Raw genomic sequence first — 23,170 nt, forward strand, 5'->3', positions numbered from 1 at the left:
ATTTAGGCTTTCTGTGTCCCGTGTGATCTCCGTCCCATACATGTTTTTGTTTACTTTTACAACCCTTCATACATGTAAAAGCTGCCCATCTTTCCATCACCCTTACTAGGCTAATCGCCACAAGAGGCTTTTGGTTCACGAGTCGTGGCAGTCTTGAAAACAGGTGGTTACGTCTTGAGTGCCATCATTATTTGTGTGCTCATGCTGCAAAATAAGGGAGTGATTGGCCAGGCAGGGTTGCTGTTTGCATCTTCTCTGTTGTCATGGACAGCGGTCAAGGCCGTCTCCCTGGGACGTCTGCCTCCCGCTTCACAGATGCAGGCGTCAAAACTGCTCAACTCAGGGGATGCCGGGGCTGAGAAGTGTTTCTAGGACTCAGAATGGGAAGCGCTGGCTTGGAGCCCAGGATTCTTTGCCTGGTTTCTGCAGCCCCTCCCAGCTCTGTGAAAGGCACCAGAAGGAAGGAAGGTTGGAGGAACATTCTGTGTTGGTCAGGAGACCCCTGAAGGCACCCTCCAGGACAGGCAGCCTTGGCCGTATGTCTGCCCGCATCTCAGCAAGGCTGGGCAGTCCTGTGAATTCTCTGTCCCTCACCTTCTGTGTGCTTGGCCCTGGACTCAGGATGACCTGGAAATGCAGACGTGGGACCCCGGGAGGTTACTCGGAAATCCGGGGCAGAGTGGGCAGCCTTTCACCTGCCAAGCCTTCCTGGTTCAGCTTCTCCACTATCCCCACCGCAAGAGAGTAAAGCTGGGCCCTGAGGGGTCCCAGCTGCAGCTACGGTTACGTGGACGCTGCGAGACTCCAGAGGCGGCCAGTTTTTCATGGCAGATCAGCCTGGAATTCCTCGCTGCAGCTGTTCCTGTCGCCGTGTCCCATTAGGGAAGTGTGCAGTCTTGTTTGGTGGCGCTCTGCCTCCTGCTGCCCTCACGCACGGTGGTCTCGAGGTCGCAGGCAGCTGTGACCGAATCCCAGGCACTCGGGCCTCTGCGTGTTGTCCCTACAACAGATTCAAAACATTCCTTATGTGAGAGAAAGCAGAGCTCCTCATCTCCCTCTCCCTTCCCGCCGATCCACCTGCCCCACTTCTTCAAATGGAACCAGTTCAAGGGAGGCCAGATAAGCGAAAGGCTGGGATAACGCCCTGTGGAACTGCACGGCCCGAGTTCGAATCCCAGTTCTGCCACTTCCTGGCCCTGTGACATTGGACAACTTAACCCACCCTCTCTGAGCCTCAGCATTTTCAGGTGTAAATGGGGATTATCGTAGGATTATCTCAAGCATTAAATAGGATAATGCAGTGACACCTTTGGCAGAGCTAGCATATTCGCTGTTATGATTATCACTGTTATTTTATTTCAATCAAGAATAAAATACAGCGGGAAACAGTTGTACTTCTGGCCTCCTTGGCTTGCAAGTTTGTGGAACCCAGAAATGCGAGTCCACAAATGCTTGCTTCATGAGTAAGTGGCATGCGTGACAAGTGAGAATGAGAGAAAGACTGAATTTGATCGGGGAAGGGCCAAGGGGGGTAGGACACTGCTGGCTGCTTCTGCTTCCTCCATCCCCAGAAAGTGCCGCCTGCCATTTTTAAGGGAATTAAAATTCCATGTTCTGCTGTGATATGGATCCACTTCCAGATCCTGAAGGGTTCCCCAAACCTCAGTGAGTGGTGTCGTAAGTCATAGCCAGAGAAGAGCCCAGATTTGGGGAGGTCAGATTCCCCCACTCAGTCCTGGGTCTTGGGGTTTTCAAACGTGTGTGTGACCCAGGCGCCGTGACCAGGAGATCTACGACCCTTCTTATTCACTTATGATTATTAAGAATCACCTTAATAAATGAGGGATCAATCAGCAGAGTCAAGTGGAAGTGCATTAATATGATTCTGTCAATTTCCAGGTCATTTCTATAACTAAAAAGGGTTGAGATAAAAGATAAATGTTTGTGTAGAACCAATCATTGATCCTGTGATTTATTTTCCCCGTGGAAAGAGAAGCTCCCTGGGGAGATGCTGGCGCAGAACCCACCGGGCTGCCTTGGAGGACTGCCAGTGGGGGAACCTCCAGCAACTGCCCCCTCCCCAGGATGGGGGTGGCCGGTGGCCGCGCAGCGCGTAGCACCTCCTGCATGGTCGGTGTGGGGAAGGGACCATCAGCATTTTCAGAAGCAGTGTGGAAAATGGCCAGCGGTGGACCTGGGAAGGCACACCTTTCAGATGTGAGTCGGGACAGCCACTTCGGGGTTTGCAATGCCAGAGCTTGCTGTTGGTTTAAGTGAATGGGGGAAGGTACAGAACACCTGCCAGAGCTGGGGTCCCTTCCTGCTGCTGCCACTCGTGGTGAGCAGAATCTATCCTGGGGCGCAAAGGGCTCAGGCTGAGCATGGATCATCCCCTGCTCACAGACACTGGCCTTTGGGAGATGGAAAAACATTCTGCCAGCATCCTTCTCCCTGCCCCTGTGGGTGCGGCCGGCTTGGTCTGGTCCTGTCTGCCCAGTGAGCCTGGAGTAGTCTCCTTCAGCAGCCTCCGTGTGGCCTCCGCAACTTTACTAAGACAGGAGAGCCGACGCTAGATTGTCCCCGCACAAAATAAACTAATGATGTCCGTGTGGCCTCCGCAACTTGACTAAGACAGGAGAGCCAACGTTAGATTGTCCCCTCACAACATAAACTAATGATGAATGAAGAGGGCAGGGCAAGCTTTTGGAGGTGATGGATGGGTTTATGGCATGGATCATGGCGATGGTTTCTCGGTGCATTCTTACGTCTCCAGGCTCATAAAGTTGTCTACATTAAATATCAACAGCTTTTTATATGCCAATCATACTGCAATAAAGTGTTGGGTTTTTTTTTTTTTTTCCAGTGGGGGAAATTCTACAAACTCTGGGAGACTGTTGAGATGGCCTCTCGCAGGTGGGAGTGGCTGCTGGAGGATGGGCACAGGGCCCACAGCTCTCCTTTCGTTTGTCCTGGCTGAGCCTGGAGACCTTGGCTCCTTGACACTCCCACCAGGTGGGATGTATGTGACTTTCAGGGTTTGCGATTGGGCTGGTCCTGGTGTCCTGGGGGTGTGCTCAGGGTTTGGGCACTTGGCACCGGGCATAGGACGGCTGTGTTGATTTTGTCCTCAGGGCTGTCATCCCTGACTCCTCCCCTCTTCTGGAGGGCCTTCCTCTGGGGTAGCTTTGATGCTTCCTCTCCAGTGGGTCACCAGTGGAGGGGCTTCCCGGGACAGGGGCTTTCAGTGCTCAAATCCAGACAGTCCTGGCCACAGGTTGGTCCCTTTGTCCCTGGGGCACTGACACGGAGCCTGCAGTCCCCGCTCCAGCAGTTCAGGTCCATCCTCAGCTCCCCAGGCTGCCCCCGCCAGGCCACTTCCAGGCCAAGCAGCAGCAAGACAGGCGGGAGCCGGACCCTGTGCCTTGAGGCCCGGGTATCTGATTTCCAGATGCCTGCCCAAGACGCCTGGTCCAGCAAGAGGCCCTGAGCCTGTCAGGGTGGCCAGGGCAGCTTCCCTAAGCCCCATAGTCAGAGAGGCACCCCGAGCACAGGGCCCCTGCAGGCTGGATGGCCGGACCCCACAGTGACTGTGCCAGTCCCCACCCCCTACCCACAGGCCAGGGCCTGGTTCCCAGGAGCCCGGCCCAGGTGAACATGATCATGTAGCAGCTCTGTACATCCTGCAAGGAGAGCTCCCATTTTCCATTCAGTAGCTCACGATTTATCACTGGGTAAATGCCACGTGGGGTCTTTGCTGTGTTCCTGCTCGGAGGGGCCGTGATGGTGCCTGACACCCTGCCTTTGGCCTAAAGTGGTGTCTAATCCAGGAGGGAGGACGAGCCTGCCTGTAACAACTGGGCAGCTTTGAAGTGAGTGCCGGCCATCCTTTTCCAGGCTGCAGGGCTCTAATGAAAGTTGGTGGAGAAATGCAGTGTGAGTGGGTTGGGTCAAGGTCACCTGCCGTCCACCTAGAACCATCAGCCTCAACACCACCTTCCTAGTACAGGAGCTACAGAATGGGGAGGGCATCCCTGGGATCGGCCCCCCAGCGTCCGAGCCAGAGCCCCCTACCGAGCCCTGTCTGCAGGGCCTTGGGCCCCGCGAGGCCGCCCAGCTGCTCCAAGTCTTGGCTTTCCTGTTCTAGAACCCAGGCCCTCAGAAGGAAGCTCTGAGACCAGCTCCAGGAACAAACAGCCTCGCAGAACTTTCTCCTCATTTCCAGGGCATGCATGTCCAGTTCCTGAGCTGGCTACAGGAGGCTCTTGGACCAGCCGCTGCTTCCCTTTCTCACGCTGGAAGTCATGACTCGTCATGAGCCATTGATCGCAAGGGCCACACGTCACCCGCTTTGACGATTTACATTCCCTTCCCCTGGGGACGTCAATCTTCCGGAAGCAGAAGGAGAAAGGCATCCACAGAGGGCCAGAAGCAAGGCTGGACACCCCTGTGCTCGGGGACAGGGGCCTGCAGAGATCTTTCCTGCTCGCCCTGCTGCCCAGCAGAGAAAGGGCTCTGGAGCCTGCGCCCCAGGGGCTGATAGCCTCCTGCCAGTCCCCGCACCAGCTGACCCTCACCCGCTCCCACCTTGCTACAACAGCAGGTGCTCCCAGGTGGAGCCCAGGAACAATAGGCCTTCCCCAACTCAGCCTGACACGGGGGAAAGAGCACCCTGAGTCCAGGATGGGGGTGGGTCTCAGCCACGTAGACCCCCGGCAGCCTGCCACGCTCCAGGGCATCTCCAGGCTGGGCCCGATCTCCCCAAGGCCCCTCCTTTGGAAAGGGCTGACCTGCATGTGTGGGGCGGGGCTCTGAGATCTGGAGCAGCCCATGGAGCACAGGAAGGGGTGTTGTGTGGTGGACGAGCTCTGTCTTTGGCTTGGAGGAGAATTCAAAGCTGTGGCTGGAATGGCCCAAGCATTCCGGAAGCTGGGGAAGCTCTGAGTGCCGTAACCTGCACTCTCTCCTCTCTGGAAAGGGATAGCATGACGGGGGCAGTATCCAGAGAGCCGGCGTCCCTGCAGGCACCACCCTCCCCAGACAACTGCAGCCCCAGTGCAGGTGGTCAGTTATATCCCTACCCCAAACTCTACCTTGTGCCCTGAGGTGCTAGAGGCAGAGGGCAGAGCAAGGTCACAGCCAGGGCAGGCCAGGGGGACCCCACAGTGACTCCTTGTCTCCCGCAGCCCCAGAGGCTGGGAAGGAGGCCTGGAAAGGCCTGGCGGGGGGCGGCTTCCCAGGCCAGGAGCGGTTGGAGAGAGAGACAGGCCCCCCACCCTAGGGCTCCCAGCAGCCTCGGCCTCTGAGAGGCTCCCATGACTTCCAGATCAAGGACCACAAACTTGCTAATGGCCTGGGGGGCACTTGTCTGACCACTGCATTGGTGATGAGGCCTGACAGGGCAGCTTGCAGGCTGGAAGGGAGTGGGGGCCTCCTAAGTGCTTCACCAGCAAGCTGTGCCGTGGCCATGGGTCCCACGCTGATGGGTGCCTCCGTGACCTGGGCTGGGGCCCAGGGCTGGTCAATACCTGCGTGCCTTTAGGCTTCCCTGGGAAAAGGGGCTGTCCAGCCCTGCCCTCGGTATGCACCACCTCCTCGGGGCCCACTCACCTCCCTGGGAAAAGGGGCTGTCCAGCCCTGCCCTCGGTAGGCACCACCTCCTCGGGGCCCACTCACCTTGATCTCGGCAGGGCTCGTGTGAATCCAGGGTGAGCCCGGGTTAACACTCCCCTGCTGTGCAAATTCAGAAGGCTGCTTTACCTCTCTGAGCCCCTTCCTCTTCTACAAAGAGCAGGAAGCCATAGCCTTCCTCGTGGGCATGTTCTGGGATTTCGATGCATTAATATGGGCCAAGTACCCACTGCGGAGCCCGGCCTGCCTGGCCCTTGGCCCTCCAGCTCACCATGGAGGCCTCTTGTCCTGGGCAGCCTCCTTCTCTGTGTGAGGAGAGCTAGACAGGTCCTAGCAGATGGGGGAAGCTGGGGGCAACAGGCCAGATGGAGCCCACTGCGGGCCCCACACTTGGGTCAGCAGGGAAGACCCCCACATACTCCTCCGAGCAGACACGAAGAGGGAGACCCCTTGGGGACCCGTGCACACAGGAAGCCATCCGCCCTGCAAACTGTCCCTCCTCCACGCCCCACGCCCCCATCATCCGTTTCTTGCCTCCATCCGAGAGCCCCTGCCCGAGTGAAATCCCTCAGCCTGGTCCTCAAAGGGCCACAGCAGAGCCCCCCCAGGCCCTCCCAAACCCGGGGCTCCTCCCTCTCTGGGGCGCTCATTTGCCCCCTGCTAACACCTTTGTGCGTGCTGCCTCACTCCCAGCCCCCATCACCTCCTGGGCCCCCCACCCGCACTTCGGGACCCCATCCGCACTTCGGGACCCCACCCGCAAGAGGACCTCAGCTCCCAGACTTGGAGGTCTTTCCTCTTCCTCGTGTTGATGTTGCCGTGGAAGGCATGGTGGGTCCTATCCATTATCTCCGCCCCAGAGTAGCGAATTCTGGACTAAACACTGTTTCCATATTTTTTAAATATCTCCAAGGCACCCTCCATGGGGCAGTATAGACCAAAGGTGCTCAATACCGCTTGTGAAACAAGGACATGAAGGGGTGTGGAGCCTGCTCTTGGGGGCCAGGGAGAGGAGGAGCAGTGCTCGTTCAATCTTCACCCCACAGGAAGGGAGATGCACGCGGGGCCAGCCTCACCCGGGCAGCATGTCCAGGCCAAGGGGCAGCGCTCAGGCGGGGCTGCCAGCGAACAGAGTGTTCTTGGAACATCAGAAACAGAGCAGGCCATGCCCAGATTTCGAACCTTCGAGGCCTTGCTGGCCAGGCGGGGCAGGGCCAGGCGGTGGCAGCCCTGCAGGTTGAGAGAAAATCACTGGGCGTGCATTGAAGTCTGCTGGCCCCGGCAGTAGTTCTTGTGGCCAGAGCAAAGCAGAAGGCCCCATCACACCATCGGCGGAGATGCTGCCTGCCTGGAGCTTGGGTCCCACGGGGTTGGGGGCGAAGATGCTGCATCCTAGTGCTGTTCCCTGCTGGGGGCCCTGGAAGCAGAGCAGCCTGGCTTCTCTCGTTGGCCAAAACAAAGAGGGTTTGGAAGGTAGGGCTTAGGGGCCGTTCCCTTGAGTCGCACAGCCCCGTGGGGTTCTCATGAGGAACGCAGGCCACCGCTGATGACAGGGCCCAATACGGGAGGCTTGGGAAGGCTTTGGTGGTTGGGGTCGGGGGATGTAGAGGGCAGGAGTGAGGGAGGTGGCGGCTGGGAGTGTAAACAGCAGCGTAGAGACCTCTGTGCATTTCGGGACGGGCTCTCCGGAGCTCAGGGTCCTTTTCTGCGCCGTACTTGACTATGTAAATATTTTTCTTAGGAGTAAAGAGAGAGCCTCCATTCATTGGATAGGTCTCACTTGAAGGAACTGAGAAGTATCTGTTTAGGCATAAAAGCTAAAAACAGTGTCCAAGGAGCTTAAAAAAAAATCATTTCTGTAGCTCAAACACAGCCAAGCTGATTTTTTTTAATGCAAAAAATAAATAAATATTACCCGACTCCCGGTTGAGAGCTCAAGGGTTTGTGTCAACAGCAGTGCAGTCTTTGCTCCGGGAGCCAGAGCCGGGGCGGCCGGTGACTAACCGCCTTTCACGGTTCTTGCGGGAGCTGCCAACGGGAAGCCACCCAGCTCCGCTGGAGCCCACACGGCCAGAGGGAGCTTGGCCACGGAGAGAGGCCTGGCCGGGGTTCAGGTGCAAGTCCCGGGTGGAAGGGCCTGGCATGTGGCTTCTTCCTGCCGAGGCATCTCCACCCGGAGGCCTCTGTCCCGCCGGCGCACACTCCGGGAGTCAGGAGGCCCGCATTCGAGTGCGGGCACCACCCTGAGCAGCAACTCATCAACTGCCCAGTCACCTCAACTCTGCAGCCCCTGTTTCCCATCTACACAGCAGGGGCATTGCTGGTTCCTGCTTCCCACATGTGGTTGTGAGGAGGAGGTCTGCATCCGCGGTGCCTGAGACAGGCCCCCCACATGCGGCAGCCCCAGAAGATGACCTGCTGCTGTTATGATTGGCCTCACCATTGCCATCACCTTGAGGCAACATTTACACCAGGGAAATTGGCAGCACCCAGGGCTTCCATTTGGAAAAGAAAATGAAGAATGAGATTTGTTCTTTAAAAACTCCATCTCTCAGAAAAGGAGGATATGTGGGTGGCTCTCCAAGAGTTAAATGATCCTGAGATGTGGAGGCTCAGTGTGGCCTGGTCATCAGGTTCCAGCCCTGCCAGGGGCACTGTTTAGTTGGGTGTAAAACCCTGCTGAACGTGTAGGCTGCAGGGAAGCTGAAGCTGCTGACCACCAAGACCTCTGCTCAGGCTGTGTCTCCAGCAGAACCCTGAGCCCCTCGACCCCACAACCTCCCAGCAGTGAGCAGAGCGAGGTTTGGAGCCTAGATGGGATGTGGGGATTGTGGAGAGCTCCATCAGCCCTGCCATTTAGACACCCTTGGGTGCCCTGCACAGACAACCCTGACCCCCCGACTCCACCCATAGGGGCTTCTTCAAGGAGAGGAGGAGGCCTTGGAATCAGCTTTTAGTAGATTCTAGACTCAGACCCACGTCTTTGGGTCCAATGAAGCTACTTCAGAAATGGGCAAGAAAGAAAAGTAGGTTAGAACCAGGCACAGTGGCTCACGCCTGTTGTCCCAGCACTTTGGGAGGCCGAGGCAGGAGAATTGCTTGAGTCCAGGAGTCAGAAATCAGCCTGGGCAACACAGTGAGACCCTGTCTCTACAAAAAATACAAAAAATTAGCCAGACATGGTGGAGCATGCCTCTAATCCCAGCTACTTGGGAGGCAGAGGTGGGAAGATCACCTGAGCCCAGGAGGTCAAGGTTGCAGTGAGCTGATCCAGCCACTGCACTCTAGCCTGCGGGTGTGGGGTGGGGAGAGAGAGAGAGAAGAAAGGAAAGAATTAAGAAAGAAAAGGAAGGAAGGAAGGAAGGAAGGTAGGTTGGTTTAGAGCCGAGCTGGGCATGGTGGCTCACACCTATAATCCCAGAACTTTGGGAGGATTGCTGGAGTCCAGGAGTCCCAGCCTGGGCAACAGAGTGAGACCCCATCTCTACAAAAAATAAAACAAATTAGCCAGGGTGGTGATGTGCCTGTTGTCCCAGCTACTCAGGAGGCTGAGTTGAGAGGATTGCTTGAGCTCAGGAGGCTGAGGCTGCAGTGAGCCATGATTGCACCACTGCACTCCAGCCTGGGCGAGACACCCTGTTTCAAAAAAAAAAAAAAAAGAAGAAGAAGAAGAAGAAGAAGAAAGAAAAGAGAAGTCAGTTAGAGAGAGGAGGTTTGCTCTCAATGCCAAGAGCAAGGGGTGCATAAACTGGAGTGTTGGGGGGCCCTCATGGGCCTCAGCCTCCACCGCGCCAGGCTCCATTCACCTCCCGCCGGTTTGGAAGCAGCTCCGTGGCCGGGGCTCACTCTGGGCTTCCTCCTTTGTTAGGTTCTCAGATACTTTAATAACAGATACTTTTGACGGGAGAGAAACCTTCTGGGATCCATTTGTGACACCGAACAGCAAGCTGAGCCCCCCTGGGGCCGCGCCAGAACTCCAGAGCCGTAAGCGCCTCTGCGTACGTGGCCTCTTTGCTGACTTTTTGTAGAACAGAGGGTATTTATTTTAAGAGTCAAAAAAGAGGTTCTGACCAACCCCACTTAGCTAAATCCTGGCACTGGTACCCGCGAGAGAAGCTAAATGCCAGAGGTCGGACCTCGCTTTTTTGGCTAAAACGCTTAATCAAACACACCTAATACTTCTGCCGGGGTGCGGAAAGGTGGAGAGCGCGGTGGCCATTGCCAGCAATCCAGGGGCCAGTGGTGCGTGTGCTGAGGGCCCAGCTAGCAAAATAAAGAGGGTTTTCAGCAGAACACCGGCTCAGGCAAGGGAGGGGGCCGGGGCTGGGGAAGCCAGGGAGCGCGTCCGGCCGTTTTTCCACCTGAGCTCAGCAGCAAGTGAAGAGGCAGAGTTAATGATCTTCATACCTGCCAAGGTGGGCTGTGAGATGGGGCAGGCAGTTCTGGAACACGGCTCAGGACCCAGTGCCCCTCCTGCAGGAGGCCGCTTCTTTCTCTGTTGCCATCGGGTGCCGGCTTCCTCTTCAGGGGGTGCAGGGCAGCTGGAGAGGGCTCTATATCTGTGCGGCTCTTCCGTGGTTCCACACTGGGCTCCGTTGTGACCACAGTCCTCGGCAGCTCACACCCTCAGCCCGAAGGGGGCCCAGGCATCGTGCTCAGAGGATCCAGAGAGACAGCCGGGAGCCCAGCAGCTGTAGCACCTGCCCCCACCACCACCCCGGGGCTGGCCACGTCCCACCTCCTGATGCCACACCATATGACCCGGCCCTCCTGGTCAATGCGTCGCATGTAACGCCTTCAACTATTGGGGCCAGTGTTGGAGGTCCGTCCCTGCGTACCCACCTGATGACAAGCTCCAGGGAGCAGGAGTGCTGGCCAAGCCCACGCACAAACCCTGTCAGACTCTGCCAGAAAGGCAAAAAGGGCCTCCGCATGGCGTGACAGATGGGTTTACGGGGGCGTTCCATCCCACCCGGCCACTCGGAGGGCAGGGAGACAGGAAGATCAGGCCACCAAAAGTGCAAGTGAAAATGCAGCTGGCCACAGCAGGCACGGAGCACACCCAGCAGAGAGCAGCGTGGACAGAGGGAGGGGGAGGGCGGCCCCCACCTGAAAGGCTTTGCATCTGAGGCCCAGGGTGGCATCGGTGGGTGGCTGGAGCCCTCTCTGAATGTGAGGATGCGGTGTTAACAGGGGCTCCTGGACTGACCTGCCTGGGGTGTGATGGTGGGGGTGTCACTTGCGTTGGGAATGGCTTGAATGGGCTGTGGCACGCACTTTCCCACTGGGAACAGGAGGGAGCCTCCAGGAAAATGCCCAACCAGAGGCCACCAAATGCTCCCAGACCAGCGCCAGGCCCCTGTGGGCTCTGGGCAGGTGTGTGGGTTTGTGAGTAGGCACTGGCAGGGCAGGGTGAGGAGGGCAGGGCAGGGTGAGGAGGGCAGGGCCCTCTCGCTGGTGGTGTCTGCACAGGTGCCTGTGACTTGGCCGCGAATGCCAGAGAGACACAACCAGCATCTCACTCCTCGATGCGCCTCATGAAGCAGGCAGGACTGGGGAGGCCCTGGTTCTGTTTTCAGCCCAGCCTTTAACTGGCAACGAGATCCAGAGTTTCTCTGCTCGGGGCGGCTCACTGTGGTGGGATCTGTCCTTCTCCTCTCAAGAGCTCCAGGGCCACCAGTGGGATGGGCAGCCCTTTCACCAGACCTGGGACGGCCGAACGGTCCTCCAGCATCCAGAGCCAGGGCAGATTCCACCTGAGCACTGCCTTGAGCTCTGCCTCCAGGGGGGCACCGTGGGGGCTGCAGGCACAGAGGAGCCAGCGCTGAGTCAGTGCCTACCGAGTGCTGTTACAATTCTGTCAGAATTACAACTGGATTCCGTGACGCAGAATATGGGCTTGAGGGGTACTGGCAGCCTTGTGGTTAGGAAGGCCTGACCCCACAACCCGAGCTGAGTATTCAAGTCATCAATACGCCCCAAGCTCTGCCTCCAGCCTCGGCCCCGCGGGCAGGTCACACCCCTCCTAAGGCTTTCTCCTCTTCCAAACGCAGCCCATCTAGGTGCCTGAATCTAGCAGCCATCACTGCCATTCACATTAGCGTGGGGTGACCCCGAAGGCGATCAGGCTGGGCCCCGCTGTGGCTGGGAACGCCAGCTTGTCAGTTGCGCCTTGGCAGGCACGCTGTGCTCCGTCCTTATGACGTGTAAAGTCATCATGTAATATTGAGGGGAGGGGAAGGAAAACCTTTGTCTTGAGCATCATTTCTCCTTTTATTTTTCAAGTATCAGTTTCAATCTTGGTTCTATTCTTATGGAAACAACGTTGCGGTTTCCGTATACTCATCTGTGGGCGGCCACTTTGGGTCCAGAAGGGAAAAATCCAATTTCTAGAGCTCGTTTGTCAGTTTGCTTAGCACAGACAGCACTCTGGGACGGGTCACTGAGACGCCGCCCCTCTGGAGTGCAGCCTGGTGGCTTGTAAGAGGAGACACCCGGCAAAATGCTCTCCAGAGCCAAAGAACGCTCCAGCGGGAGCAACCCGGGAGGAAGAACAAGCTGACTGCTGGCCCACTGCAGCCTCCCTGTCTCGGCCTCTGTCACACGTGGGTGAGGGGGTGGGAGCTCCTGTGAGGCCCACAGCGAACTGCTAGGGGGTCCTCAGTGGCCATCCCGGGCCCCTGCATGACACTAGGCACAGCGGCTTTTCTGCCTTAGCTTGATTTCCTTTGAGAGGTTTCCTCCAAAAGCCATGGGGGGCATCCCCCTCCCAGGGATATGGATGGGAGTGAAGAGCCAGTTAAAACGCTCACACCTCTGATTTGACAAAAAAGAGGAAGCAGAGAAATGGCATGAGCTCCCTCTGTCCCAGCACCCACCAAGCCGTCCTTCTGCAGGGCGCTGGCCAACCTCTGCCCCTCACTCTGGACGCCCGCCTCTGTCTCCTGGTACCGCTGGGCAGAGTTCAGCTCCCCCCAACCTCCACCTCCCGAGCTGGACTGTAAGCCCCCAGAGGGCAGGGACTGCACCTTGCTGTCCCGTACCCACCCAGGGCCAGGCACAACATAGGCCAAGTTATGTCTAAATACACACGGTGTGATTTGTCCATGGAACTCGGAGGAAATACAAATAGAGTCTGTTCAGCATCCGGGGTGTCCGTGCGCTCTGCCCAGATGCTTCTCATAAGTAATACGAATGGCTCACCTTGAGGTGCCTTGACCTGGGTCCCCACCCAACCACTAAAGGGCCAGAGTGAGCGACACACGGTGTCTCCATCCCCGGAGTGTGGTGTTTCCAGGGAGGTGAAGTCCCTGGGGGGGTGCTTGGGTGATTGGGGAGCCTCTGCTGGAAGAAGGGGTACCTGCGATCCATGGAGCCTTCATTTCCTGCTGTGGAGAAGCCGTTGGGTCCCACCCTGTGACTTTTGGGGACAGTGGATCTGCCCCCACCGTTTAGAACCCGGTGTAGCTTGAGAACGACGTTTTATGAGAAACTAACAACCCCTCTCAAAATTGTTTTGCAGCAAATACTGACGGATGCAGAAGTGTCACCCCAGGAAGGCTGCATCAAAAAGGTAGGAGAGCTCGCCCCGTGCCGTCTCGGCTCCCCAGAGTTCCTGGAGCTCCTGGCGGGGCGACCGCCATCCCAGCTGTCCCTGAGTTAACAAGCGTGCAGTCGGAATGTTGCTGGCAGGCCCTGAGCAATGTGTTATCCGTGGACTGACGTGTGCACAGGACGGTGGCTTTGCTGGCATTAGCAGAGATGTTATTGTGTAGGGAGGTGGGGATAATGTCGCCGTAGGGTCACAGGTACAGGGCCAGCCGCCACTCTCCTAACTCCCAAGAGCGGAGGAGAGCCCCTGTACCTGTGGGAAAGCTTCAGGCCACGCAGACAGGAAAATTAAATAAACGCAGGTTGTGTTTATTTAACTGTCTTCGCTGGATACTCTCATGAAAAGAATACGGGGAAAAATTGGCTGCAGATTCAACAAAGCCTTTTGCTGCACTCGTAGCTTCCAAAGAAGCATCGCTTTAAATAAGCAAACCACGAGGCGAAAGAAAAAGGGTCCACGTGGCATTATCCACAGCTTTGCTGACTGGTGGTGGGTAACGGCTGGTGGACCAACATTAGCTCTAACAGATTCAGAGGGAGAACGATATGCAGAGAAACACACAGGCCCTGGGGAGACACACACAGTCACATGTGTCGCTGGGTGTCCACACTGCAGCCTAGACGGCCAGGAGGAGGAACGGCCTGGAAAGCAGCTCCAAGACCTAGAACCCATTCAGCAGCCAGAACTCGGCTTCCAGGGGATATGCATTGTCTGCACGCACACACAGACGTCCACAGACACAGGCACGCTCACACGTGGTGGCTGATCTCCTACTTTCTTGGGTTTTCTAGTAAAATTAAAGTAACAGTCTCTCACTTGGCATCTTTGCTTTAAAGCAAGATAAAATTTAGAGAGTCACATTGACACATCTCCACCCAGACAGCATCACGGGGGACGGGGGGCACTATGGGGGCTGCTGGCACAGAGGAGCCAGTGCTGAGTCAGTGCCTATCGAGTGCTGTTACAATTCTGTCAGAATTACAACTGGTTTCCGTGACGCAGAATATGGGCTTGAGGGCTACTGGCGCTTTGTGGTTAGGAAGGCCTGACCCCACGACCTGAGCTGAGTATTTAAGTCATTGATATGCCATTTTTCTCCCAAAGTCAAAGGAAAGCCCTGTGCTCGTTCCACCAAACTCCCAGTCTCTGAGCTGAGACATTTGGGCGGAGCTGCCTGTGAGGGACGGGGACCCACCGTCTGGGCAGAGCTATCCACAAAGCACGGGGGACCTGACCCTTCTCTCCAGGTTCAACCCCAGAGACCTTGATTTTAGAGAAACCATGGCAATGGAGACTGCTTCTGAGCCCGCAGCGACCCACTGAAGGGCCTCTGGAAACCGAGTGAACTGGTTCCCACGTCCCTCCCCATCACTCGTGTGGCTGCGTCTGGCCTGCTGGGGTCCTTCCGTCTGAGGACAAGGTGTTAGGTCTCAGTCCCCGCCGTCCACAGGACGCCTGAGGTCTTCCTGCGCCCATGTTTGACTGTGCCATGGAGCAAATTCCAGGGCTGGTCTTTTCCACTTTCCCTCTTTCTTCTTTCCTGCCTCTTTAAATGATTTCACCTTTTCTTAGAGGACGTAGAGGAGCAGGAAACAGTAAGCAGCGCTGCTGATTTCCGAGAACTGCAGTATTTTCACTTCCCACGAAAAGTGACCTGCAGTCAGTGCGAATCCCTCAAGCTCTCGAGTGAGCCTGAAAGCGTTGAGTCTTCCACCCCATGCGTCCCTGGACCCTCTGACGTTTTCAAGACGCTCTCCTTGGCCGCGCCTCTCCTAAATGCGTCGTGGAGGTGGCCTGGCAGGAGGTTAGAAGGGGTTCCGTTTCTGCTGGGAAGGATTGCTTGGTCTAGGAACAGGGGTCAAGGCAGAAGGTTAAAAGGTCAAGTCTAGATTTAAAGGGCACAGAGGAGGCAAGTGCTGGCTGCTTCTGAACCAGAATGAAATAGGACAGAAGGAGGGTGAAGTGGGCACCACCTTCTGTGTCTCTGGGCCACAGTGGGTTTGCCTTTTTGTCTTATATATGGGGCCATCAGGTCTTGCCCAGTGTGGCCCAAGATCATTCTTGAGAGTGGCTCCCGGGGTGGGTATGAGGTGCTGTCCAGCCAGGGGCCTACTTCCAAGTGCCCAGGGCAGCAGGCATCCCTCTGACGCAGGCCCTGGGAAAGCTGGTTGAGAGCCTTGGGTTGGGCTGAGGAGTTCCAGGTTCCGCCATCCCACAGAATCAGTGCAGACCCAATGCACGAGACCCCCCCACAACACCACTGCAGCTGCAGGGAGCTCCGTGCAGGGTACGAGAGCCAGCATCAAGGGCATTGGCGGGCGGCCCTGTCTAAGCAGGCCTCCTGACCCCAGCCCAGGGCTCCTCGCTGTCGCTGCCCTGCAAGCCCAGTCCGAGGGGCTGGGGGCTGCCTGGAGGAGGCGTCCTCACCCACGTCCTCAGGCGCAGCTCCACCAGAGGGGGAGGCTGCCACACAGCACTGCCTGGGCCATCAACTCACAGTTTTTTCAGCCTCTACACTAAAAACTGTCAGGTCTGGGGGATTCGAGTGTTTGCCAAGGCCACGCTGGTGGGAGAATCAGATCCCTAACCCCAGGGCTCTGACTGGACCCGTTCAGTTACATTTCCAGGCACTCTCGAGGGGCCGGGGGAAGTTGGGGCTGAGAGACTGCGAGATGTGAGCTAAAATTCAAAGGCAAAGGCTTCAGACTCCCGGGCCAGGAAGACCAGGACAGACAGCCCTCGAGAGGCATCAGTCCAGAGGCCCCACCCTGCAAACAGAGGCGCCACTTAGAGCTATCCGTATAGGTGCACTGTGTGGATTGCTACGGTAACTGTGCACACCCTGGTGCTGTTTTCAGGATGAATTCAGTGCAATCCTTACTTATAGGACGAGGACTCTGGTTTCGGGGTTTTGTAGTTTGCGTCACCCAAAGGCGCACTTGGGAGCATTAAAAACCTCATAGGGAAACATCACGGTGTGTGGGGGGCTGCGCAACTCCTGTCTCTGACTTCAGTTCATCCACTGCTGGGAGGATTAAACTTCCTGTTCTTTATCTGCCTCCGTGAAATGTGAGGACAGTTAATTAATTCAATCAGCAGCTTGGCACATGAGCTGCAGAAAAGGTGATATTTTGTGGGGAAGCCACGGTTAGGAATTTTAAGTATCAAAGAGCGAGGTTTCTGAAGGGGCTGGACGCAGGATGACTCTCCTCAGAATGTACAGGCGAGGGTGGCCGGGTCCGGGGATGTATGGAGGCCTGGGATTCGAACCCAGGACTCTGGCGTGGGGCGGGTCTCCTGTGGGAGCTACAGAGGTGCCTCCCGTCAGCCCCGCCCCCGCCCCCAGGAGGGCGGAGCCACCAGCAGCCGCAGGGGAGGGTCCTCCTTCATCCCTCCTGTGCCCCTTCAGCCTCACCCTGGCCTCCCGTGTCCCCTCCGTCTCCCACCGGGGCCTCCGCGCCTTCGTTCACTCCGCAGCCCGTGCAGCCGCGCAGCCCAGAGCTTTGGCCTCGTCCCCGCACCCGCCCTGGTGCGCCCTGGGCGCGCGTTACCGGCGCTTCCCAAAAGTCACATTGGCTGTGGGTCGGGCTGCGTCGCGCCTTTGCTGGCCGCGGTGCGGGGACCTCTGGGACCGCTCCCTCCAGCGGACTCTGTATTTAGTCTCTGTTTACTTAGAGGGAAAGCCCGGGGGCTCCTGGAGAGCAAACATCTGCGGGAGATAATCTAGCGAGTTGTCCATCCATCACTCGGGGCGCGCGGCTCCCTGGAGAGCCCGCCAGAGCCGGTAATAAAAAGGCCGGGCGAAGAGGCTTTGGGGACGAATCAAGAGCCGTGTTAAGGGCTCGCTGAAAATGGATGGAAGACATTATTAAGGCTCAATGGCCATCTTATCAAAATCCAATAGGATAGACATTTGGCAAAAGGCTTAAATTTATTCTTTGACTTTCTGGAGGGCTTGAATTTATCCGTTAACAAGAGTGTAGTCCACCCGGGAGATGCTATCAGCTGAAAGAATTTTGATTCAATCTCTGGCGATATGAAAGGGGAAACATGGCCCGGCAGCCTTTCCCTTTGTCCACTTTATCGTGTTTTCCTTCCCCCTCTTGAAAAGGAAGGACGTGTTAATACAGAACGGGAAAACACAAACAAAAGGAAGTGACCTTTTCTCTTATTTTTGTTTTCTCTTCCCCTCCGCTTCTTTATCCCCCTCCTCCCAAAAATAAATACATCGTGAATTCGCTTGGGACGGCTAGGCCTGAGGACCTGAAAAAAACCCTTCAGAAGCTTCGGAAAAATGCGTCCACCCCAGCCAGCCCCCAGGGCGAGGGGCGGGAGTGCAGAGGCTTAGAGGAGGGTCAAAAATAAATCGAGCTAATAAAGTCATTCCGCTGGAAGAGGGGCCCGTGATGGGTCCATAAATCTCTCCCGGTTATTATTATTACATACAAAATGCTACAGGTCATAAAAGTCATCTGATAGCCCAGCCTCGCATTGTCCAAACAGGGTGATTGATTGATAATGATGATAATTTGTGAAATGATGATTTGGATGTTAGAACCATGGCCTGTCCCACTGGGCTGTGGTGCGGGCATTTTCTATAGCTCGGCCCGGGCAAAAGGCCTCCGGTAACGAGGAAGCCAGAGGTTTTCTGTGTCCGTCCCGTGGGGACCGGGGGCTAATGAAGGATGACTCCTGAGCCCAGGAAGATGGGAGCGAGACAGACAGGCAACTGCTAAGTGTCTTTTGTGCAGCAGTTACTGGAGGAGGCCACACACCCTGAGGTCTAAACGCGGCTGGGACCTTGCTGGGACTCCGGGCAGTTTGCGAGCCGGATAACACCGGGTTCCTGGCCATGCCGGGCTTTGAGCCCAGCACAGCACCACGCAGCCAGAGACTGCTGCTCGGTGTCCAGGCCTGTGGCTTACTGTATTCTGTTTGTATCGTTTTCCTCCTCAAGAAGGCTGGAGGGATGGGGAGGAAAGGAGTGGGGGGCGGGGGTAGGGAGGGGAGGGGATGGGGTTGGAGAGATACAGGGACCCTGAAAAACAGAGCTGCAGAAGGAGGTGCTGCTGTGCATGCGTCGGGCTCAGCTGGTGCGTATGGGAACTAGAAGGCTCTGTGGTGTGTACCGGATCTAGGAGGCTTTTTGCGGCCTCCCTAAGCTTGGTTTTGCTGAGGTCTAGGCCAGCGAGGTGAGTGAAGTTCAGACCGCCTTTCCCCGGTTCCCTTACCAGCCAGCCAGCAACACAGATCCCGCCGCAGTGCCGTCGCTAAACTGCATTTACCTACCCATGCGCTTTATTACCAAAAAAGAAAAAAAAAAATACACACCCAAGTCCCTAACCCTAAGAACCCTGCTATCCAAATTATTAATTTGCATGTGGGATCAGTTATGTCTTTATGAAATCCAAGTGTGTTTAGCTGCCCCGGAGACAGCCCCGAGTTGATTTTGATAATCTCAGCCTGAATAGACTTGCTTCGTTGCAGTAAGCCGCGGACAAAAGGCTGGACAGTGGCTGAAAGCCCTTTGACGACATGTCTCTCTTTCCATTGTCCCGGGGTTGCTGATAAAAGAACTGGGAGTCCATTAATTCAGTGAATGAACATATAGTAAAGTCAGTCCCCTCTCGAGAACAATAATGTTGAGGTCAGCTACGGTTACCATGGAAACTAAGTATTCCTAAGAAGTTTGCATCCTTCATTTTGCTGAATCAAAGGCTGCAGGCGGAGAGGTGTAAGGCGGCCCAGGCAGCAGAAAGCCGGAAAGCACCGCCCGCGCCATCCCCTTCCCAAGGCAGCGCTGGGCCATGGCCCTGGGGACCCTTAGCTGCCCCGGGGACCGGCCCAGGGGCCTGGCTTCCGCCCTCTCCGCCTTCTCTCCCCCGTCCCCCGACCCCACTCCCAGGATCCTGTTTTTACAACTGTTGCGGCTTGTCTGGAGAGGCTGCTTTGCTCCCGAGGCTCCAGTCCGCAGGGCAGAAATCAGGCCCCAGGGAGGGGCCGCAGCCACAGCTCCCGTGGCCTCCAAGGTGGCAGCCGGCCCTGGGTGGACTCTGACCTCTCGCCACACCTGAACTTGCCCCCGGGGGTAGGGCGGTCCCGCAGGGGCCTTCACAGGCTGATAAGGGTGATTAATGGCCCCTTAGCGTGGCCCAAGGTGAGTTATGGGCAGCTCCAGGCTGGGTGACGACTTTATCAACGTAACCTTTTTGCCACCTCCCCTCCCCCCATTCTTTTTTTTTTTTTTTTTGAGACGGAGTCTCTCTCTGTCCCCCAGGCTGGAGTGCAGTGGCCGGATCTCAGCTCATTGCAAGCTCCGCCTCCCGGGTTCACGCCATTCTCCTGCCTCAGCCTCCCGAGTAGCTGGGACTACAGGCGCCCGCCACCTCGCCCGGCTAGTTTTTTGTATTTTTTTAGTAAAGACGGGGTTTCACCGTATTAGCCAGGATGGTCTCGATCTCCTGATCTCGTGATCCGTCCGTCTCGGCCTCCCAAAGTGCTGGGATTACAGGCTTGAGCCACCGCGCCCGGCCCCCTCCCCCCCATTCTAAATTGAGTTGATTCCACTTACCCCACCCCCACTTCAGCCAAAGGATCCCTTGAATCAGCGGAAACCGTCAGATTCGGCTGGGAGAGGTGTAGCTAATGACCGTCCCGTGCGGTGGCTTATTACCTGCTGTGGTGGTGCCGTGGGCTCCGCCCTGCGTGTCTGAAGGGGCTTCCTTTCTGCTCTGCAAGGCCCCAGGGCCTGAGGGTGCCGGGGGCTCCGGGCAGCCTGGGGAGGGCCGTTGTTCACACAGATCCAGCCCAAGTCCTACAGTGCATGGGGGGACATGAGAGTTTCACTTGTCCTTTTTCTGTGCGAGTGAAAGAAGAGCCTGGGTTTCTTTCTGACCCGGAAGCATCCCTGGGAAGCTTCTGAAAGGCCTACGAGGGTACAACCTGGCATAGAGGGCCCGCAGAAGTGGGGCTGGTGTGGACGGAGCCTGGAAGGCAGGGCAGGGAGCTGTGTCCCCCATCTCGGGGTCCCTGGCTCGGCATGAGAACAGGTGGCTCTGGGGACCCTGCTGTCATCAGGAACGACCTCTATCGTGCTAAGCCTTTATGCTGAAACTTAAATTCCAGTCGCAGACAAAACATCACAAATTTTAGGACACACTGAGACGTTGCCTTAACCCCAAGTTAAACAGAGGGGTCTTCTTACCTTGGAGACCCAGAGGAGCCAGACCAAGCCAGGGCCCCTTCCCCACCCACCCCTGCCCTTTGGACCTGGTTCTGCCCGGGACAGTGCGGCCCTCAGCCTTGAGCTCCAGGCCTTGCCGTTTGATTTCCTCCTTTGCAATGGGAGATAATGAGTCTTACATGCTGTGTGGTTCAGGGGTGAGGTGGGGTGAGCGCGTGTCAGTCAGGCAAGCTCTGGGCACCCGGGGTGAGGTGGGGTGAGAGCTCGGCAGTCAGGCACAGCCCTGGGCACCCGGCATCTGAGAACCCATGTCTAGGGCTTGGCTGCTCTTTACTGGGTGTGGGAACAAGGGAACCAGTCAGGGTAGTGGGAACCCAGCGACCAGGGTAGGGGGCCCCTGGGCAGACACCTGCCTCTGAAGTGGCACCATGGCCCCTGCGGGGGTCAGGGTACACGGGTACTGCCCTGGAACCGGCACCCTTTCTCCACAACCAAACCGACGCCACAGGGTGCCCAGGGCAGCCCCTCCATCGTGGCCACCCAAGCAGCTCCCGCAGCAGGGCGCATGGGGAGACCCTGCAGGCGGGACGCCTCTCGCAGGCGCCTGGTTCTGAAGCAGGATTTATTGGCTACATTACCAGCTTTATAGGAGGCAGATGGTGGCGTCAATAAACCCCGTCCGTAATCTTCAGGTGGGTGCAATATTGAGTTAATTAAATTGTGCCGCACTATTAGGAGAGAAAAATAGATCAGCTCTGAGCCACCCTTAGCCTCTTCTGCTTTAAACACCAACACACACCTCAGCAAAGTCTGCGGTAATTGGTTTGGGCGGGGAGTTCTCTGTTCCACACAGCCACACCGCCTCCCTCCTAAGACACCTGCCAAACCTCGTTACCACGATTCTCATCACCTGGGCTTCTGTGCGCTCGTGAGCCGGGGGGCAGGTTCCCCTCCAGGGTAAAAGAGGGCAGCTCTCCTGGGTGCTGGGACTACTTGGGTCCCTTCCCAAGGCCCGGCTCCTCGCTGTCCGTGATGTCATACTGTGCCACCCCGCTTCCCGAACCCTGTCTCCCCCTAGGTGAGGTACCCAATGGCCTGAGGACTTCTCTCTCGTGGTGCAGGTTGAGTGCTCCCGGCTCCGAGGGCCGGGCTCTGAGGTCCTGCCATGCCCAGTGGTGTCCCTGTGCGGGCACTGGGGGCCGTGCTCTGCAGCTGCTCCTCTGCATAGCGGTGTCCAGGCCGGGCCCCAGGCGGGCCCTGCATCCCTCAAATAGAGGGAGGATCTTCCCAGGCTTCTTGGGGTCCAGTCTTGTTCTAGAGCCAGAATAAGGCTCTGGGGAGAGTGAGGGTCTCATGTGACCAGTTGGAGCTGCAGTGGGGGTCCATGAGGCCTATCTGGCTAGTGGAAATTTTCCGCAGGAGGTGGGCCCCTCGTGGAAGGTGGTATCTCCCCACCTTATCTGAGAAGCCACCTGCGGTTACAGAAAGCGCCTGCCCCGGGGGTGGGGCTGGTGGGCGGCAGGGTGGGGCAGCCAGGCCCCAGGAGAAGGTTGCAGATCCACAAGCATCCCAGGCTTGTGCTCCATGAGCCTACTTCTCTGGTGGGGGCACTGGCTTCCTGGGGCCGACCGTGATCCCACAGGGGCGTGGACCGTGGGGGTCCCAGCTGGGGCCACTGAGCAGCAGTGCCAAGCCTCCCCCTCCTGCCTCACTGCCACTGCAGGTTCCAGGCTGGCCATGAGACGATGTGTGTTCAGCCTTGTGTTGAGGGGTGGGGGCGGGAAGGAGGGTCATGCAGGAAAGAAGGAGAAAGGCAGGGTGTGTGCTCGTGGAGATGCGACATTCCCCCTCCCTGGTTCCAACACTGGGCTGTCCTCTACCAAACACCAGCCGCATGGGCAGGGACCCCTCCAGCCTGCTCGCTGCTGCTGTGCTTGTCACCTTCACTTACAGAATGCTTTCCAGGCGCCACGTGCTCTACAGCCTCCACGGTTCTCCTGAATGTATCCCCACACTAGCCATCCAGGTAGTATCGCCCCCACCAGGCCACGTCAGAAAAGAATGCACGACACTCTTAATTGCAGGAGGCGGTTTCCAAACGCCGGCCTGCAGACCTCACAGTGGGATCCTGAGGGTCACGTGCAGCACGTGGCCTCCCAGACGGGTCTCAGCACGAAGTCAGGGCTGCCCCCGACTCTTCAGGAGCCCAGCCCAGGATGGCACTGAGCTGTCAACACAGTTGGGCTCGGAGAGAGGCAGGACGGACAGGGTGGAGTTCTGGGAGGAGGTACGGTGTTCATCTGTGGCCACGGTGGCACGGGAGGGGGCAGGAGACACAAGCCATCCCCCAACTCGGTGGCTCGAAACCACACATGGTGCCTCTCCTTATCGCATTCGACTTAGTGGCTGTGGACACGCAGCAGGGCTTGGTCCACACTGGTGGTTGGGCCCAGTTTGTCCTGACTGCCTGCCCTCCTTGGACGCTGGAGCTATCTGGGGGCATGAAATATTCCTGGTGGCAGCAGAAGAGGACCACAGACACACATAGTCCTCATCCTCCTTAGACCCTGGCTTAGAACAAGCCCATCGTCACTTGTGCCCGAAGCCAATACCATGGCCTCACCAACACCGGAAGCCAACCCCGGGGCCACACCGACACCCGACGCCAACCCCACGGCCACACCGACACCCGAAGCCAACCCCACGGCCACACCGACACCCGACGCCAACCCCACGGCCTCACCGAC

At 57.3% G+C, this 23,170-nt stretch overlaps 1 protein-coding gene across 2 annotated transcripts in view; it reads left to right on the plus strand.

Moving 5' to 3' along the window:
• The window catches only part of PRDM16 (PR domain containing 16), a 254,352-nt gene that overhangs the window by 45,342 nt on the left and 185,840 nt on the right, over positions 1-23,170 (plus strand). For both annotated transcript variants that reach the window (XR_001003424.1, XM_011956834.1), the window contains exon 2: positions 13,151-13,201. Coding sequence is in view for 1 of the 2 variants with exons in the window: in XM_011956834.1 (XP_011812224.1) it covers positions 13,151-13,201 (51 nt within the window). In the remaining variant the exon portion in view is untranslated. The remainder of the gene's footprint in view (positions 1-13,150; positions 13,202-23,170) is intronic.

The sequence above is a fragment of the Colobus angolensis genome, unplaced genomic scaffold (assembly GCF_000951035.1).
Source record: "Colobus angolensis palliatus isolate OR3802 unplaced genomic scaffold, Cang.pa_1.0 Scaffold426, whole genome shotgun sequence".
Lineage (NCBI taxonomy): Eukaryota > Metazoa > Chordata > Mammalia > Primates > Cercopithecidae > Colobus > Colobus angolensis.